This window comes from Glarea lozoyensis (assembly GCF_000409485.1).
Source record: "Glarea lozoyensis ATCC 20868 chromosome Unknown GLAREA4, whole genome shotgun sequence".
Lineage (NCBI taxonomy): Eukaryota > Fungi > Ascomycota > Leotiomycetes > Helotiales > Helotiaceae > Glarea > Glarea lozoyensis.
Genome location: NW_007360999.1, coordinates 1,613,179 through 1,630,884, shown reverse-complemented (window position 1 = coordinate 1,630,884; position 17,706 = coordinate 1,613,179). Strand labels below are relative to the sequence as shown.

General features: G+C 42.7%; 8 protein-coding genes across 8 annotated transcripts; 3 read left to right on the top strand and 5 right to left on the bottom strand.

Moving 5' to 3' along the window:
• Positions 1–1,369: 1,369 nt before the first annotated feature.
• GLAREA_09894 (uncharacterized protein) lies at positions 1,370–1,922 on the bottom strand (the record flags this gene model as incomplete). The annotated part of the gene is made up of 3 exons (XM_008086490.1): positions 1,370–1,467; positions 1,529–1,777; positions 1,826–1,922. The coding sequence occupies 3 exons, from the start codon at positions 1,920–1,922 to the stop codon at positions 1,370–1,372; spliced, it is 444 nt and encodes a 147-aa protein (XP_008084681.1).
• A 4,421-nt stretch (positions 1,923–6,343) lies between these two features.
• On the top strand, positions 6,344–6,848 carry GLAREA_09893 (uncharacterized protein; the record flags this gene model as incomplete). The annotated part of the gene is made up of 3 exons (XM_008086489.1): positions 6,344–6,429; positions 6,481–6,733; positions 6,792–6,848. The coding sequence occupies 3 exons, from the start codon at positions 6,344–6,346 to the stop codon at positions 6,846–6,848; spliced, it is 396 nt and encodes a 131-aa protein (XP_008084680.1).
• Positions 6,849–6,973: 125 nt separating this feature from the next.
• Positions 6,974–8,265, bottom strand: GLAREA_09892 (uncharacterized protein; the record flags this gene model as incomplete). The annotated part of the gene is made up of 2 exons (XM_008086488.1): positions 6,974–7,449; positions 7,497–8,265. The coding sequence occupies 2 exons, from the start codon at positions 8,263–8,265 to the stop codon at positions 6,974–6,976; spliced, it is 1,245 nt and encodes a 414-aa protein (XP_008084679.1).
• A 1,465-nt stretch (positions 8,266–9,730) lies between these two features.
• On the bottom strand, positions 9,731–10,540 carry GLAREA_09891 (uncharacterized protein; the record flags this gene model as incomplete). The annotated part of the gene is made up of 3 exons (XM_008086487.1): positions 9,731–9,906; positions 9,957–10,113; positions 10,172–10,540. The coding sequence occupies 3 exons, from the start codon at positions 10,538–10,540 to the stop codon at positions 9,731–9,733; spliced, it is 702 nt and encodes a 233-aa protein (XP_008084678.1).
• Positions 10,541–10,565: 25 nt separating this feature from the next.
• Positions 10,566–12,056, bottom strand: GLAREA_09890 (Actin-like ATPase; the record flags this gene model as incomplete). The annotated part of the gene is made up of 8 exons (XM_008086486.1): positions 10,566–10,674; positions 10,722–10,998; positions 11,048–11,123; positions 11,175–11,219; positions 11,304–11,532; positions 11,587–11,795; positions 11,861–11,955; positions 12,020–12,056. 8 exons carry the CDS (start codon positions 12,054–12,056, stop codon positions 10,566–10,568), a joined length of 1,077 nt encoding a protein of 358 aa, XP_008084677.1.
• Positions 12,057–12,538: 482 nt separating this feature from the next.
• Positions 12,539–13,819, top strand: GLAREA_09889 (uncharacterized protein; the record flags this gene model as incomplete). Its single annotated transcript, XM_008086485.1, has 2 exons — positions 12,539–13,529; positions 13,584–13,819. The coding sequence occupies 2 exons, from the start codon at positions 12,539–12,541 to the stop codon at positions 13,817–13,819; spliced, it is 1,227 nt and encodes a 408-aa protein (XP_008084676.1).
• A 1,379-nt stretch (positions 13,820–15,198) lies between these two features.
• On the top strand, positions 15,199–16,095 carry GLAREA_09888 (uncharacterized protein; the record flags this gene model as incomplete). Its single annotated transcript, XM_008086484.1, has 1 exon — positions 15,199–16,095. The coding sequence occupies one exon, from the start codon at positions 15,199–15,201 to the stop codon at positions 16,093–16,095; it is 897 nt and encodes a 298-aa protein (XP_008084675.1).
• Positions 16,096–17,240: 1,145 nt separating this feature from the next.
• On the bottom strand, positions 17,241–17,660 carry GLAREA_09887 (uncharacterized protein; the record flags this gene model as incomplete). The annotated part of the gene is made up of 1 exon (XM_008086483.1): positions 17,241–17,660. One exon carries the CDS (start codon positions 17,658–17,660, stop codon positions 17,241–17,243), a length of 420 nt encoding a protein of 139 aa, XP_008084674.1.
• Positions 17,661–17,706: the final 46 nt, after the last annotated feature.

Here is a 17,706-nt window from a genome sequence, read left to right as displayed (position 1 = left end):
TGAGGTGGTGGTATGTGGTGGTAAGTTGGTGTGATGCGTATTATTTTGATAGGAATGGGTGAGGTGTTTGGTTACAAATTATAGGTTTGGTTTTGAGGTTGTGCAGTTTGGTAGATATGGGTGAGTTGTTATTCTGGGGTTGGGGTTGTGGGGTTAGGAGAATGAAGGAAAGACGTTGACATGGCGATGGGAACAGAAGTATGAGTATTTGATTCGGGGGCGTGGTGGTGAATTTCAGGTGTGCCATCATTTGTTTGTGGGGTTGGGATTACTGGAGATAGGCCATGCATTTTGTACGAAAGTTTGAATATACGATGGGCTTTCGAGACTTGTTTAAATAATTTAACCTAACCGCAGTTTAAAGCCACAAGTTCAGTGTGATTTATGAGTAGTCCCCAGTTCTTCTGTCTGTTATATCAGAGTTACTAGTTAAATCATGATATGTTACCTAGGTATTGTGACTTCGTCTTTAAGCGACATCGGCTTGAAAGTCAGAATATTAGGGAATGCTGGAATGAGACAAATTTGGAGACAAGTGAATATGAGATAAATTGAACTCCAGGAGAAGATATTATGTACATTCACATCCGCTTTCCAGCCTTAGACCATGCATCTACCAGAAACACATATTAAATCCCTAAACCAACACAGAACCATGGCAGACATTTCACCACCCAACAAACTCATACTCATCTACAACACCCGCACCACAGAATTCTATTTCGAAAACGAAGATTATATACGGACAAACCGTGAGGCTTTTTCTGCTTCGCGCCCCTTCCCCATCCCTCATATTCAGATTTCAAAACTAACTGTTGCTCGAATAACAGGTCACACCCCGTACGAACTCCCCGGAAGCAGACTCTCTATCGATATTGATTGGGTGAACGGAGAGACGGGAGAGAGACATGGAAGGAGAACTCATGTTCCGTGGAAGATGTTGATGGAGAAGAAGAAGAAGGAGGGGATGGAGTGTCGGATGGATTATGTTTGGGTTGTTAGCGGGAGACAGGTAGTATGAGGTTTTGAATGTGAGGGGACGGAGGCGATATCAGTGGTGAGTTGGAGGGATGGTGAGTTTGGAGTTGGAGATGGTTTCTCCAGATACACATTCGACTTCATAGTTTCGAGTGATCATCTTAATCCAGTTTCCATCAATCTTCAGTGTTCGCCGTTGTACCTTTGTGAAGAACAGAACAAGTGTGCCGCACTGAGCGAGGGCAAAATAGAACCTATTCCGATTTTTCAATACCACTCCCACTCGAAACCTTTGAGTGAAAACTATCATCGAAGCCCTTACTCCTCGTTATCGCAACTTGCAAATGATCAACCGACCAGTCATTCTTCATGAAAAGACTAGACCCTTTTTTCAATTCTTGCCCGTCATCATTAATCGCAACCGACTAACCAACTGCAAATCCTCAGTGACTGTAACTCTGTTGACATGAGACGCAGTGCGATTCGCCACTGTTGAAAGGGGGTGATCAGAAAGATTATCGGAAAAAGTAAAGGGTAGTGGAGAACTTACTTGTGAGAATCATGGTTATTTCGGGCTCTTCTTTTCCTTCGAGAGTTTTGATTTCGTCATCGGCGCAACGAAGGTTGATATGCATCTTTGCAGCGATCTGTCGAAAAAATGCGCAGAAATCTGATTTATCTAGCGGTAGATCGGACACATCTTCCTCCTCCTCTGGCTCTTCTTCCACGTCTTCCTGTGCTGATTCTTCTAATTGTACCTTATCATGCTGGCTTTTCCCGCTTCTTCGCCAAATACCCTCTGAGAAATGTCAATATCCGATCTGTCTGCGTAGCTTTCCGAACTTACTTCTAATCGACGAGATTCTTTTCATCTTGACGACTCTGTTCCGTAATCCCTGACGTTTCACATGGATAGTCTTTGCTGATATCTTGACTTTGGCCATCGTTCTGAAATAGATCGATAGCTGAAAAGTGCGGAGCTGAGAAAGTTGTGATAGGTTCAGGCTTCAAACTGTCAAGTATATGAGTTAGCCTATGTATAAAGTTGGTTGAGGAGGAGAATCACTTACTCTGAGATCGCAGAGTTAGTTTGATGAGTTCTTGTAATGTAGATCGTTGAAAGTAGATTGATTTCACCTTTGCAAAAAGCTGTTGTAGAAAGAATAGACTAACTGCCAACTTAGACGTTACTTCACCTTCAGCGAGACCCACTTTTACTGCCTTTGTGTAAGTCGTTCTTTCCCTAATCCTAGAATTACACTTTTAATAATCGTTCTAATAACTTATAGATATATAAAAACTATATCTATAGTATATATTAATAAGAAAGCTACTATTAGGGTTTTAAGTAGAATATTTAATATAATTAGTAGCTTTAATTTAGATTAAAATAGCTAACTTAATTCTAAGTTAAATTAATAATTAATAGATTAAATAGTAGACTTATAACGTCTATTAAAAATATATTACTTATAATCGAAATCGTTTTAGATACCCTAAGATGATTTATACTATATAATTTATTTATAAGAGAAGAAATAGAATTTACTTGCGTCGTCAATAAATTCTCTAACGAGAGAGGAATCAGGCTTCTAGGTTCTACGGATTAATAAGCTACAAACTACGATTTCGCCGCGAATGTGTTCGACATTTAGTCGCTTGGAAATTTGGAAATATGGCTTATAGTGGAAAAAGTGAGCGGTAGTAGGAACTCTATACTAATTTTCTCTAGTTAACAGAATATCGCATTTCTCGTCAATTGTTTTGACGAATCGTCGTAAATTAGTGAGTATTTTTGGGTAATTTATGTGGTTTCGGACTCTAACAGTATTCCTTCCACCTCCTAGGTGTACCTTTCCGCTCAAGCCTCTGATTGTGGAGTAAATAATAGAGCGATCCTAACATAGAAGCTAAGAAGTAGATTCTGAGAGCTCCTCTATTAGCTAGATAGCTAAAAGCTGTCTAAATATGGCTAAATATATTACTTCCCGTAGCATGATTAACCGCTCAAAAGCTTAAATCACTACTTCGAGAGGCCTGAGCGGTAAAATGTACCTGGGAGGTGGAAGGGATATTCAAATTTCAAAACGTAAAGTTAAAGGAATTGCCAGAACATTAAAAGATTGCTGCAAAATCCCAAACTTAAAATTCCGTTTTGCGGTTTTGAACAAGAAAAGAAAGATTATGACACTTCGAGAAACTGTTAGCTTAGAATGCGATTTAGCTAACAAAAATCAGCATTCCAGTAACCACAGTAACTCGTTCCATGAAATGTCCGTTAACGGCTTTCTTCCAGGCCCTTTCGAACTGGAAGTTGTTATATGTTTCTTTGTATTTGCTTCACTGGGAAGAAATGGATTAACCTTGTAGTTCTGGACTGACTGAAACATGTTGGGTGAAGATCGTCCTATTAAAATTCAAACGGTTGTACTACTCAGTGGTGATGGTAGTTGTTTTTCCGGTTCAGTTGGAGTCAGAGTATCGTTGATGGTTAAATCGTTGTGAGCTCGAAAATGCTGGAGCACTTCCATTCGAGCTGGTACAAAGGACATCGAATGCCTAGGCGCTTTTATCGTAGGTGGACGGCTGGGGTTTGCTTGTGTGTTATCATCCCTCTTCTTCGGCAATGAACTGGTCAACTGTCTCTTTTCAACGTCGACACTTTTCAATAGGTGTGTCAGGTATCGCCTCTTCCACCTCTTCCATCAATTCATCAAAATTCAGATCCTTGTCCATTTTGAGGGACTGGTTGTATTCCTCAGCCAAGTTTGAAAATTCAACTTTTAGCTCGGGCTTTTCTAAAAGCTGAGTTCCTCGCTGAAGTAACCTTCTCTTTTTCTGAACTTGTTCTTCAGCTTGTTTCGTCCGGTCGAATGCTTTGAGTTGAAGCTTCTCTGTTTCGCGGTGTTCTTTCTTGTAGGTTCCATTCAGCAACTTTTCAATCCGTCTTTAAAGCTCGGTCAACTCTTCTCTCACCTTCAGGAATTTGGCAAACGGTTCCATAACCACGATTGTATTACGAAGATTTCTTTTCTAATATCACGGAAGTCCATACTATCATGTTGTTTGATATCTGGTGCGGCTCGTGCGGTAGCTACATTGAAACCATCCCACTCAAGCATTGATTGTGATATCTAGGTAATCAAAACTTCAGCTATTTTCGAGGTTTCCGTTTTCCAACATTTGATTATTGGGATTTTGACCAATAAGTCATGTCGAATTTCAAGTCATCTCAAGCAAATCAAGAAAAAGCAGAGCGGTCTGTTCGAGTGTGCCATTTTGTGTACCGACGCATCGTGGCTGGTGACTCTAGAGGTCATGTTCTTGCTACATCCAACATAGAATAAAGTTTGCTTTTGCCTGGTCTCTCCTTCCGGATCCAAGGCTGGGTTGATTCGCAACAACAGTTGGTCGAGAAACAAGGGTAGGTTCGGAAAGCTTATTTCCAGGTCCCCGTTTCCCACAGCCTCCTCAACCTCCTGTGTGTCTTGTCCCTTTCTTTTTATCGCTTTTTCGATTTGTCCTATCACCGAAATCTCCTCCGCTGTCAATTGTTGGGTGTTTGTAAAAATGTCCTGCGCACGAGCTCTGATGTACATTTTCCCCCATTGTTGAATCTGCCGGTATTCGTTTTGGGTAAATCCTGCTCCGTCCCTTCGTATTGGTGTCACCAAGTACACTCCAGGTACATTTTCCATCTCGTATACCTTGCTTTTGACCTCTATGTCATTGCTGTAGTCATATCCCAGTGTGCCGCGTACGAGCAATGTAAAGACTGTTGGGGGGACTGATAGGAGCAGTAGTTTTGAGAAATTTATTTATTTTCAGACACACTCACTCACTTGAATTAAACAAGACAACTAATAAGATTTTGAAAGTTGTGGAAACTGTCATCTAGCTAAACGTTTCAAATAATTTGTGTCACGAATATATTCCAACTACTCCAATTTCAAGGAAGGGCATGTCTTCTAGATCAGATTAGAAAGTAGATTCAAGGTCTATATTTCCTCTTAACAGTAGACGCATTATCACGGATTCGTCAACTAGTCTGAGTAATTGAATTGAGTCGAACGCGTTTATATCCTGAAAGCTGATGTAAATACAGCGCATAGCACCCACGATTTATTCCGTAGCGGCTGCTCAAAAGATTTCTACAGCTCTTTTAAATCGCTATAACTACAAATCTCTAAAACCGAAGGTCGTCCTTAACATCTTGTTTAATCTCACGAATTAAGCGCTAGAAAGGGGCTTTTAAAGTAGTAGTTTAGTCGAGTTTTAGTAGCGTTTAATTTGTCGTAAAGCGACTACTATAATATATAAGTCTCTCTTTATATTAAAGATATATATATCTTACTTCTAGTATACTATATATATTTCTTAACTATAATAATCAAGGTCTTTTCTTCTATATTCTTTCTTAATTACTTACTTAGAAGACTATTTTTTAGAAGTTATTTATTAATCGAAGATTATACTATACTAATATAGTCCTTTAAGGCACTTAAATCTCTCTCTACACTATATTTTAAGCCGAGAATTACTTCTTTAAGTCTATTTCTTTACTATAGACTATAATAATTAATATAGATTAAATTAACTTTAGTTTAAGTTTTATATAGTACTTAAAATTAATAGTCTAGATAGTAAAGTTTATAAACTTAACAAACTAGTTAAGACTAAAGATATAAACTATACTAATAATAAGTTAGTAATAATAGTAATAATAATAATAGTAGAATTTATACTTATAATAGCTATAACTAACTAATCTATAACTATATTATAGTAAGATAATATTTAGTATTATTAAAGTAGATATTTAGTAGAAGAATAATAGAATAATAGAAGGTTAAGGCACTAGACCTTACCTTAACATTAACAGAGACCTATATTTCCCAACTACCCTTCTTCCTCCCTCGATCTACTTTTATTTTTCGCAAACTCTATCTTCGACATAATTACTTTGACCGTTGCAGCTAGATGCGCATTAACCCAGCTCTAGTCTAGTCCGATCTAAGCAGATTGTAAGCCTCCGTCTGCCGCCCCATTCAACAGCCCGTGAGTAATGTCATCGTAGACAGAATCAAGGAAGAAAAGAAGGACGAGAAGCCGTCTCTGGGCTACCCCTCATATTAAAAAAGAGGAGAGTCAACACTATTATGTTAAGGGAGTATACTGGCAATGCCGGTAGAGTACATCAGTGACTTCGCGTACACGAAAGCCAAGGAAACAGCTTTCGAGCAACCCCAACACGAAGAGGTCGAGAGAGAGCAACAAAAGGCGGGACGTAGATCCTGTCACCGCTCGTATTCGAAAAGCCGGTCATAACGATGAGTCTGCAAAATCCATTTATAGAAAGAATATCATGGCAACGCCCGCGTATCAAAACGCAGATGAGACTAGAAAGGCCGCCATGATTGAGCAGGCTATCACCGCGACAATGCACAAACGGTGAGAACTTTATTTCTAATTCTCGCCATTAAATAGACTGATGGTATATAGATATATACAGGGAAAGTCTAAGGAGTATCTTGAAAAGGAACTTGGATTTGGTACTAATGGGGGAATGTTTGCGATGGAAGATGATGGACATCCGGCATGGGAGGATGATGATTCAGATGCGAATGAACATGATGATCCAAACGAACATCATGATCCAAATGATGAGGCGAATCAAAGAGAGGACAAAGGGAAGGAGATAGAGGATGCTGAGTTCAAACGAACTCAAATTGCAATACTACAGGAAATAAGCAAAGTAAGCCAAGGGTTATCATAAAGATTATCATAAAAGTACTGACTTTCTATGAAATCAGCTTAAGATGATAGCTCTTCTAGAAAAACTCACGAAGTCGAAGGGAAAAGAAGATTAATAGCTAGACGTTTGTTTAGTGAAGGCCAAACAGAGATTTACAAGTATAATTTCAAACAGATGGAGTACTAGTTCAATATGGTTTTCAATACCATTCTATACCCGACCAAGTCCCGGGTATTTTCATTAGCTGCGAGACGCAGTAATCTCTTCCGATGTAGTAACGGCTGTCTGTTTCCTTGGCCTTTCATCCTCGAGTGATATCTTCTTTGGCATTCCATCGTCTTCCTCACTGAGAGCAACAGAACCATCAGGTGATGAGCCATAGCGACTAGCATAATGTCGATCCACTCTCCGGCGCCAGGGTTTATACAGAATCACGGAGAGACCTCCAAAAATTACAAAAGCTCCACATATAGCTCCTCCCACTTCCGAGTAATGATCGCCAACGGCATCGACCCCATCCCAGAAAGGCCCGCTGGAGAAGTTGGAGATTACAGATAGTAATTGAATGATACCAATTACAACAGCGAACAGAACCGTAATTGCTGATAGAACAATTGAGTAGTAAAGTATTGCCACGGTATCGCGAGCCAAAGAGGTCGAGGTGTAAAGCGTCATCATTAAAGCCCCATCTGTAGTATCAAGCATACACATACCAGCTAGAATATATCAGCATTTAAAAAAAGAAATAAACGGAGGTTCCTACCTGTGAACAGCACCGGAAATATCAGAATCAACCAAATGCCTGTGCCTTTAACCCCTTCCACACTTGCAATACCCAGTACCGCAATCTCACTACTCGTATCAAATCCCATTCCAAAGAGAACACCTAACGGATACATTTTCCACGGGCGATCAATGAATTTGAACACTTTCTTGAACACTCTAACCATTATTCCACCCCCTTCGAGATCGAGACCAGCAACAGCTCCTTCATGATTCTCCTCCCGGTCCCCACTAACTTCTTCCTTCAGCACAACCCGGATCCGCTGAACAAGCTTGTATAGAATCCAGGCATTACCTATTCCAAGCAGAATAAGAACAGCGGCTGAAACCGAAGTTCCAATAACACCTCCCACTTCGCTAAACCCATCGAACCTCTTCTGTAGCGCTCCACTCGTTGCCGCCACCACTATGCAAGTGATAACAACAATCGTGCTATGTCCAAGACTAAACCATGTTCCAACCGTAACTGGCTTCTGCCCGCCAGCCACCAACCTCCTTGTCATCAAATCAATCGCGGAGATATGGTCGGCATCGAGCGCATGTCGTAGACCGAGAGTATATGAAAGAACGGCAGAGGAAGCGAGCACTGGGTGTTTTCGAAGGACTATCGCAACTGCAATCCAGACTACGCAGTTGACGATAATGAGGATGGAAATGATCGATACGGCTGGGAAGGACAGGAAGCGTAACTGAGGTGGCAATCGAGATGCCACACGGGCTGCCCATTGAGGAGGGCGATTTAGAAACATATCTTAAGATATCAATAACAGCATTGCGAAGGAAGAAGTCCTTGAATGGATTATGTCAGTTCAATTAAGAAGTATGTATAAGTGGGGTGGGGGTTGTTTACTGGCTTGTTCAGGCAGATCGCAGCTTGACCCCGCCATTGCCCCGCATCGCGTGCCTAGAGGTGCCATTAAAGTGACATGTATGAAAGACATTGAATTATATGCTTCTAATCAGATCAGAAATAATCTGTACGATTATACTCAAAGAAAAATCATGTATTTGATGATGTGACAAAGATGGAAGTGTGGAAGAAAGCCGAGGTGGTTTCAGTGCACGCGACGCGACTGGGTTTGTCTCGCTTACGGATTCCAATTTCCCTGTGTCACTACCACTTATTTTAATCACCACGAGGGCAGCTCAACTATACAGGATACAGGCTTAGATCACTAAGAAGACTGGGAATACTACTAATAGATATTCTGAACTGAATTAGATCGGTGCTACGAGATACCTTGTGAAGGACAAGATAAGTATCAGTCACCTGCCCTCTAATCTCGACTTGGAAATGAGCTTGAGAAAGTTTTATTCACTCAAAATGGTTGACGGGATATGTGATAGTGTGTCAAACTAGATCAGTAAATATACGATGTTTCGTCAATTGCTTTGAGAAAGTATCTTCTTTCGATGGCCACTTATTTTGTCCTACGCAACTAACGACAATCCGCAGAGGGTGTTATTGACGAGCAAACCAGAATGTTAAACATTTTAGGAAGATTTCGGTCCAAATTGGAAGTATCTAACAGTATGAAACCTCGGATTCTAGGATGAAAAGGCTATATTGAAAGTGTGACTCCAACATCCAAACCTTTGGCACAAATGCCATGATTCCTCGTATTCCGCTTGCTTTCGGCGCGTCTGGAGAGAGAATCTCTCCTGGAAAAGTTGAGTTTTGGTCGAGAGAATTGGTTCATGGTTACTCTCGCAATCAAAACCTATCAAGGCTGGTGAGTAAAGCCAAATATTTGGATATCACTGATGAAATTGTCCTCAATCTCTGGCCCGATGTGTCTTGTCAGTTGATATATTTATTGTAATCTTTACCTCTGATAAAAGTCTCTCTCAGAAAGAAGAACTATGTTTCCAGATGATGACACAAAATTTGGAAAGATGGTCTAGTAGAAATTCAAATCAATTACTGCCGTCGATAAAATACCAAATTGGAGTCAGACCGTTAGTGTAGGGAATATTAACGTTAGACATCCTCCGGACAGTTCTTTTACTCCCAAACACACGAAAACTCTGCAAGTACCTGCTTCCTCCAGCAAACTCGACAACTGTCTAAGATCTCCCACTTACAGCTTCTCCAAAATCAGCCGCATCCCACGGAACACCATCAGATGTCCTCGACACAACCATAGGAGGTATCACTGGAGGCGGCTGCGCTATCACCCACTCTACCATGATACTATTATCATCTGATAATTTCTAGCCAGCATACCACAATTCAAAGGATATATCCGCTAGACCAAGAATAACCTTGATAACTTCCTCGATGCGATGGTATTTCTCGCCGGACTGCCACCAATGGCGGTTCTTGAGTTTGCAGAGCGAGAGATGAATAGATGACAGATCTAAGGTGAGTTCACAAAGCTTGCGACAGTCTGGGATGGGTTATAAGCTGCTGAATTAGGTTGATAAAGGGTAAACGCACCAGGGTTCATGACGAGAGGTAAAGAAGCTGTGTCGAGATCAGACGTCACGACACTTGTGTGAAATATGCGGTCTGGACATGGATCTGATCTTATGGCTGGAATAAATTTTCGGAGGAATGGCTTGACGATTGGAGAGTCGGTACATACAGGTTCCCCCTATCACGCTTTGTCAGTTTCTCATGACATGTCTGAGCGACTGGTGGAGCAAACTCACCTTTTTAATAAACCAATTGACGCAACCCGTGACATACATCTTTCCATCAAGAGTATCAAGCGCAGTACGTTGACCAGAATGGTTTGGGTTAGCTGGGTTATAAAGCACCTTACATTTGGTGCCGTAACTTGCACGACAGCATCTCCAGTTCAACATGCTCCTCCCACTTCTCAGCTTTTGAACTCTATCAGCCACTATGCCCTTGCAAACGACCAATTGTGGTTCCGGAGCAACGCGAACTTGTAGGTTGGGGGCATTAGGAAATTCGGAAGACGCCGACGAGTATCGGGCACGAAGTTGGGATTGGACATAGATTGAATTACCCAAACCACCAGAGAGAATCAAGTGGGCGACTTTCTCGGTAGGCATCTTGTCTCAAAGTCGCTTTAATTGATTATCGATCAATTCGAACAGCTTGTTGATCTGAAATTGTGAGTGATTTCTGGGCTAATTGAAATTGGGGTCGTCGTACCTGAACGTCGAAGGACGCTTTTATATCATCTCTGTTGCGAGTCACTATTTTGTTCCCCAGATTTTCGTGCACACTTACCTTCTAAACTTCATTTCTCCGTGTCTTATACCTTCAAGGTCATTGATATACGCTCGAGCTAATCTGGGCACCGCTACGGTGAAATATTCCGTTTGGTGATCTGAGCCATATTCGCATTTGGCGTTCTGGTATTCCTGGCTTTCCGCCATCTCTCCTGCCACATCGTCTAATTGCCCTGGAAACAGTCCCATCTTTCCAGATAGTTGTGCAAGTCTTAGTCGGTTCCGTGCCAATTTTTCAAAAGCAGTGTCAAGTTGGACTGATCCAATTGTTGCACCTAAAGGCATGATAAGCGCTGGAGCATGGCGACAACCTGAGTAACTAACCCTGCACAACATCTAGTTGTTCGAGATTTATTGCGCCTCCGCCATCTTGATTTAGCATACGGAGAACACACAGATCCTAAAATTACGGTCAGATGAGGCCGTGTATCGATGATCTTCAACGACTTACCGTTGTCCCTCCTCCAACATCGCAAACGAGCAGCACATCACGATTCTGGCCAAAGTTAGCTTGCCATGGACGAAAAAAGGGTAGGTTATCTGCCTGAAATAGTCTCGGAAACACTCTAGCAGTATGTACGGCCGCTGCTTCAGCTTCCGTTAACCCAATTATGGCTTTATGATTTGGGTGTATCCCAAAACCGGCACGCTCCACAACACTTTTAAATCTTTCTACAGTAGGGACAGGTTTCCAAGTGGTAGGCACGCTGAAGATGAACTCAATTTTCGCATCTTCCCAGCGATTAGCCAACTCACCCTGAAGCTTTTCCTGTATGGTTTTGTATAGAAATTGAAAGAAATCGCAGTAGCTGCAGAATGGTATTAGAGTGTCAGTGATATTTGGCAGGGAAGTTCAAGCTTACAGTCGTTCTACCTCTTGCATAGAGGAAGGACAAACTCTCAGTTGATGCCCATCTCTTTGAGCAATTGCGAGCCTCTCATCATCGAGAAAAGTCTTGAACCACTCTTTACACTCCTTATCCTGGCTCATCTGCTCGGCAGGCACTTCTGACAAGAACCCCCAGGAAGATGGTGTAGACGAATTCTTCGGATACACAAGTACAGTCGGCACCTTGTTATGTTTGACGTCAGCTAGCGACTCCAATCAACCTCGACAAAGTGTGGAGAGGTAGATACTTTATTTTCAACCGCGTTTGCTCTTCCAGGCCATTTTTGAAGCCAGCGAACCGTTTCTTCGCCCGTCGAGATATTGCAAAACGCAACGTCAGTACCTAACAATATGATCAGCGTCCAGACGTAAAGATTCCATTTTTGGCGGTCCCATACATGTCATACCAAAGTCAATTGCGACAACGAGTTCTGGTGTAGACATGTTGATATCTTATGCAATGACGATGATGTTTTGAACGCGTCTGAATGTGAGCCAAAGTGCGAGTGAAGAATGCTCGACAGGAACGAGAGTAAACTGGTGTTTTGGACGAGGGGGGTCTTGAGATTAGATCCAGGGTCTCTGGTGGATTCAAATTTAACTGCGACATTAAGATGCCTCTGGTTGACCTAGGCGTGTTACACTGCGTGTCTTTTGCGGACGCTCTGCCTCAGCCTTGTTGTAGAGAACAATCCTGCAGGTTACGTATTTCCGGGAATGTGCAGGAGTCTAGACTGTTTTCCAAAAAGTATTTGAGTGGCCTACTCAAAGGAACCATGTCGTTTTTTGGGGCTAGACGTAGCTTGAAATTATAAACCCCTATAATATATCTTCGCATGATACTCCCTCGTATCAGAAGAAACTTTCGAAATCCTCATACATTTTTTCTCAGACTGCCGTCCGGTTTGACGAAGCTTGAAAAAACCATGGTTGAACAGTTCTCACCGCAAACCTCAAACGTGTCATCGAGAAATGCGGTCTCGGTGTCTTCTACATCCCACGACGAAGAAACATGCTCCAGGACTTGCTTTTGTTCCATGACCAGTACTTCGAAATCATGTGCCAAGACCCTGGTGATAGAATCAATCGTTATCTCTTCGCCCTGTGTAGACCGAGTGTTTACGACTACGGTTCTAGCAGAAGTAAATACCACGGGTCTGAATATAACCGCTTCCACTCCTACCGTATCTAGCTCCTTCTCCCAATTTACGGCAACAAGCTCTTCGAAAGACTCTGAATCTTCTTCCGAGATAAAGCCTACAGCAGGCGATGACGCAGCTTCAACCATAACAAAAGAAACACCAACATATACTTCACCTTCTACAACCAACGTGGCTACATCTTCTTCTAGTAATAAGGACAACACAGCGACATCATCAAAAGTTGACATAGGCATTGGCTCCGCCATTGGGGGAACTCTAATTGTCGGAGTCATCCTTTGGCTTCTCTTTCGGCGAAACAGGAACCCAATGAATGTGCGGACCCACGAATACGACAATTCTCTGGAGGATGGCTCCTTGGTTGAAGAAGAATTGCCAATCAGGGGAGGGGTAATCACCAATGTCGACATATTTTTGCCGCAACCTGCAGACGATAATGCAATTGTTGATGCACTATCGAAAATTCGTGATGATATCAAGAACCATGTCCAGAACTACTATCACAATGATGACATCCAAGCAGAATTGATTGATGGGACTGAGGTGGAGGAGCTTGCTCGCGAGATTTCAGCGCCCCCTTCAACCGTGCAGAATCTTCTCTTGAATTCAGAAACAAGACTGGAAGCTATTCGCCTGTTCTTAGCACATTTAATTCTTTCCAGCTGGGCGGGACAAACCAAATATCAAGCATCACTTCTACCGAGGGAAATTGCATTCACTGCTAGTTCACTGCCTGCAGCGGACCACACCGACTTTGGTTAGTACATGACAGCAACTACAAATGTTAACGACGTGCTAAACATCTTGACAGCACAGCTGGCACTTTACAGCAAATGGAAAACGATCACCGCAGCTTTATTGCAAGGTCAATATGGAAACGAACTTGGAGACAATGACCCACCCAACGAGAGTATCAATCTCATGATCGCCACAGCGGATTCGGTTCTTCGCCCATTTGTCGGTCAAGCCGAGTCAGATGCACGCCAACACAACCTGAGAGCCATAGTGAAGAGGGCGGCCCGGTTTGCATTCCTGTTGTTTTCCTAGCCGGCAGCCATTGAATTTGACTACACCGGGACGGGTCAGCCTGATAGTCTCCTTGTATTTCCAGCTCTAATTCAGACAATCAGCGATGAGACTAAGATAATGTCGCCTCCAAGGATCATGAGAGAGCGGGAGATCGTGACGGGACTGGGAATGTGAGTAAGAGGGAGGCCAACAACCGGAATGACTTAGTCCACGTGCGACACAGAATTCAGCGAAGAAATCCAGGCACGATGTCCCTGTTTGCTTGAAAATGCGTGTGAAAATGCGTGCTGTATAAGATGAGGTTGTTTCGCAATGTGAGTTATCTGCGCGTGATCCATATCTGCCCACTGGGTCACTAGGGGAGAATACAAGTGGCAGTCGCAACACGATACTTGCTCAAAGCAATTGACGAAATATCTACAATTCCTCTATTGTTTTCAGCAAACACGAAGAATCTAGATTCTTCTTTATAACTTGAGAGGCAAGAGCGTCTATGTAGGTGCTCCATATATTCTGGCTAATTGGCTTCTATGATTGGCTGATATGGGTTCCAATAATTTTCTATTCGTAAACCGTTGCTCTCTCCGTCAACCTTCCCCGCGAGCTCCCCTGAAGTTTCATCTGCGAGCTACGAAAATATTCGATTGTCTGCTTCTCAAACGGAGTGGTTAGTGTAAATGCAAGTGCTTTCCATTGCGCACAAACCCAGCCTCGAGTCCATTGCCTCTTTTCCGACATCTGCAGCGCGTTTGCCCACGGCAATTGCAGAGGAGAGATGTCGCCACGGCACTACTGTATTTCTCTTGCAAAACAAGAAAATAAAAGAAACATGCATGTTAAGCCCTGTACAAATCCCTCCGAGCTGCATAGCGGTATCGAAGTGACAGGTGGATTCAACGTCTCATAGAACATGGCACAACGGGATTCTAGTATTGTGACCCCTTGGCGTCAAGGTATAGAGTCCTAAACTACTATAAAGATTGGTTACACTTAGCTCTTAAGGACCCTGCAGCGTCTATGGACGGCAAGCTGCAAAAGGGCCGGTGTTAAATCCATAACCACTCTCATCTTTCTATTTTCCATTCATTTGAAAGTCTGCTGTCTCAGGCCGCCTTGGCTTCTTCGAAATAGTCTAGGCGATATTAGTAGAGCACGTCTCTAGATCCGACCATTGGGTCGATGAATAAGAACCTTGCGACGAAAAGGTGGCAAGCCGAGCGTCTGGTAACACACCGGCTGTTGGCATGAGCATCCCCTTTAAGTTTCCGAGAGTTTTGAAACCCCGAGTTCATTTTCCAATATCCATTTTCTAGATCGATTCTGAGTTGCGACCAACAAAAAAACTTCGAGTCTTTTATGATGTATTTCTAGTCACCTGCCTGACTTAAATTACCAGAATGGCTCATAGCACTAGTGAATTCAACAAGTCGTCAACGAAAATCGTAGAAACACATTCCGAGACCGGTGTGCAGGCAGTCAGAGCAGGTGATGCGGGTGTTTCAGCCTTTCTTCGAACTGTCGAGAGAATCCGAGATGACCTCGCAGAATTGGAACGTCTCCTCAAAGTGGACTCTGTTAAGACACACCTCAACGGTACACCGGACAAATTGCCGTACATAGAAAATGTTGCAAAAAATACTAAAGCCGCTCTGAAGGAGGTGGAAGTCTTGATAGAGCGGGAGGGAGCGAATCAAACAGCCAATACGTCAGTCGGAGATTGCTCTCGCAAGATGTCCGATGGAATTGTTGAATTAATGAGCCACCGGTTCGAGATATCAGTATGTCATCAAGCTTTATTGACCGCACTCGCATTTCTCAATCCTTTGGAAAAGCCTCTGGTAAATCTCGGAACCAAGCCTCCAGTAAATCGCAGGACTAAACCTTCTAATCTTCCAAACAAGAAGTCTTTAGACCAGAAGTGGGATTTGGTTATAGAACAATTATCTACCTCAACGCTTCTGACATCCCGGCGTTCAGGCGGGCTATCGATATGTGTCAGTAATCCCTCACCAACTGGACCAGGAACTCCTTCGATACCATCCACCCAACCAACTTCCCCAAAAATGCTTCTGCCACCGGCAACCCCTCCACTCCAAGAACCTCCCGATCTTGGACAGTCTTCATCACCAAGCATTCCGCCACGACCAATTATCAGTGATTCAAAATGTCCGCCAACTCGTTCGCCGCCAGCAGTTTCGTCAAAGGAACATCTTATTGTTCCTATGACTATGTCTGAACAGAAACGAAGAGATCTAAAAGAGATGCTGGAGCTAATGGGAAGACTTGATCAATAAAGATTCTTAACTAGACATGGATGTCTAGTAGAACTTGGGCGTTGTCAAAGCTGTGTTCCGAAACTTTGAAGTGTTTACGACTCCAGCTACTGAGAGAAAAGTCAAGTCTCGCGAGTCACGATAAGTCCTTCAAGACTCAATACATCATTCTTATCTCGAGTCTACACTCGTCTTCTTACCTCGCTGTCAATCGTTGACTCGCCTAGCGGGCATCAACCTTCGCGTCGAAAGACCTCTTCGCATTTGCTAGTTCAGGATGGATTAGGTACTCCAAACGCGTAGTAGTACTGAAATCTTCTTCAATTCCACGCCGATACCCCAAGAGATCTTTCACAACGTTGATTGGTGGCCACTAGAGCAGCTCCATACGCATTTACCAACATCATCCCCGTTAAGTTCGATTACCGTCTGAAAAACTGTTTTGAGCAAGCTTTACATCAGAATCAGCTTTCCACGATTTCCTTGTTCCTCCGCCGGCGCACTATTTCAAGAAAGCACTTATGTCTTTTGTCACCAAAAAAAAAAGATTTGATCATGGGGATGCGCTTACCAATGCTAGTTGATATGGAGAGCATATGCTTGTGGAGCTTGTCCTTGCTATAGTATACAAGCCAATGTTGATTGGAAACTAGCTAGACGGCCGGGGAGATATTGGAAGTTCACAGACTGGTGGGCGTGTTTAATGACTCATTTTTCATTTCCATATTTGTTTTAATTGTGAATCGAGGAGGAATTTTAGGATTTTGAGGATTTTGATGGCCATCCTCTACGCGGAATTATTAAACTTCCTTTCACATCGCCGCGACACACTCCCTACTTGGAGACTATCGACTTCTATCTTCGGCTGTACTATTGTCATTTGCATCATGTCGTCAATTTCGATTACTCTCCTAGGAAGAATAAATATAATTTGCTGTTTCATAATCGTCTAATAGACCTCGAGATCAAATGTAATTGTGTTCAAGTTTTGTTTGGCCCAGGCAACGTAGAAGGAAATCTAATGCGTCCTCGTGGAGCTATCTTTGTTAACTTGATTACACAACACAACTTTTTCAAGTAAAGAGCCTAGCTGACTTTTTCAGAAAGATTCTCTAAGAACTACTACAATGATGCATGAGAAGTATGCTGGTTCGCTATCTATGCCCCTAGTCTTCCCGCAACCAGTTCTGAACAACATTATTGGGATAGTCTTCCGAAACAAATCCTTCCAAACGAAGAATATCTAGTACCTCAAGACTCCAACTTTGACAATTCCACTTCGATGACTCGTCATTTTTGACTTTGACGCTTTCCAAAAGCCGTCCAAACCGCTCGATCTTGTCTGCGGGAATCGTCTCAACTTCAAGTATCTCCTTAGCACTTGGAGGCTCTTTAAGATCCAGGTCTTCGTCTCCTTGATAGTAAAACCCGCCAGACATCCCTCGGAGTTGGTAAGTTTGCCCCATTTTTGACGTTTGGTTGCTGGGCGCGAGGAAAAAGAGCCAGTGGTAGGGCTTTTTGATTTTGATATCATCCCATCTTTCTCCACGTTCATACGTTACAATAGACAAAGTGTATTCAGACATGTCTAATTCGTTTTAGCTAACAGCGTCCGCCAATCTTAGAAATGGT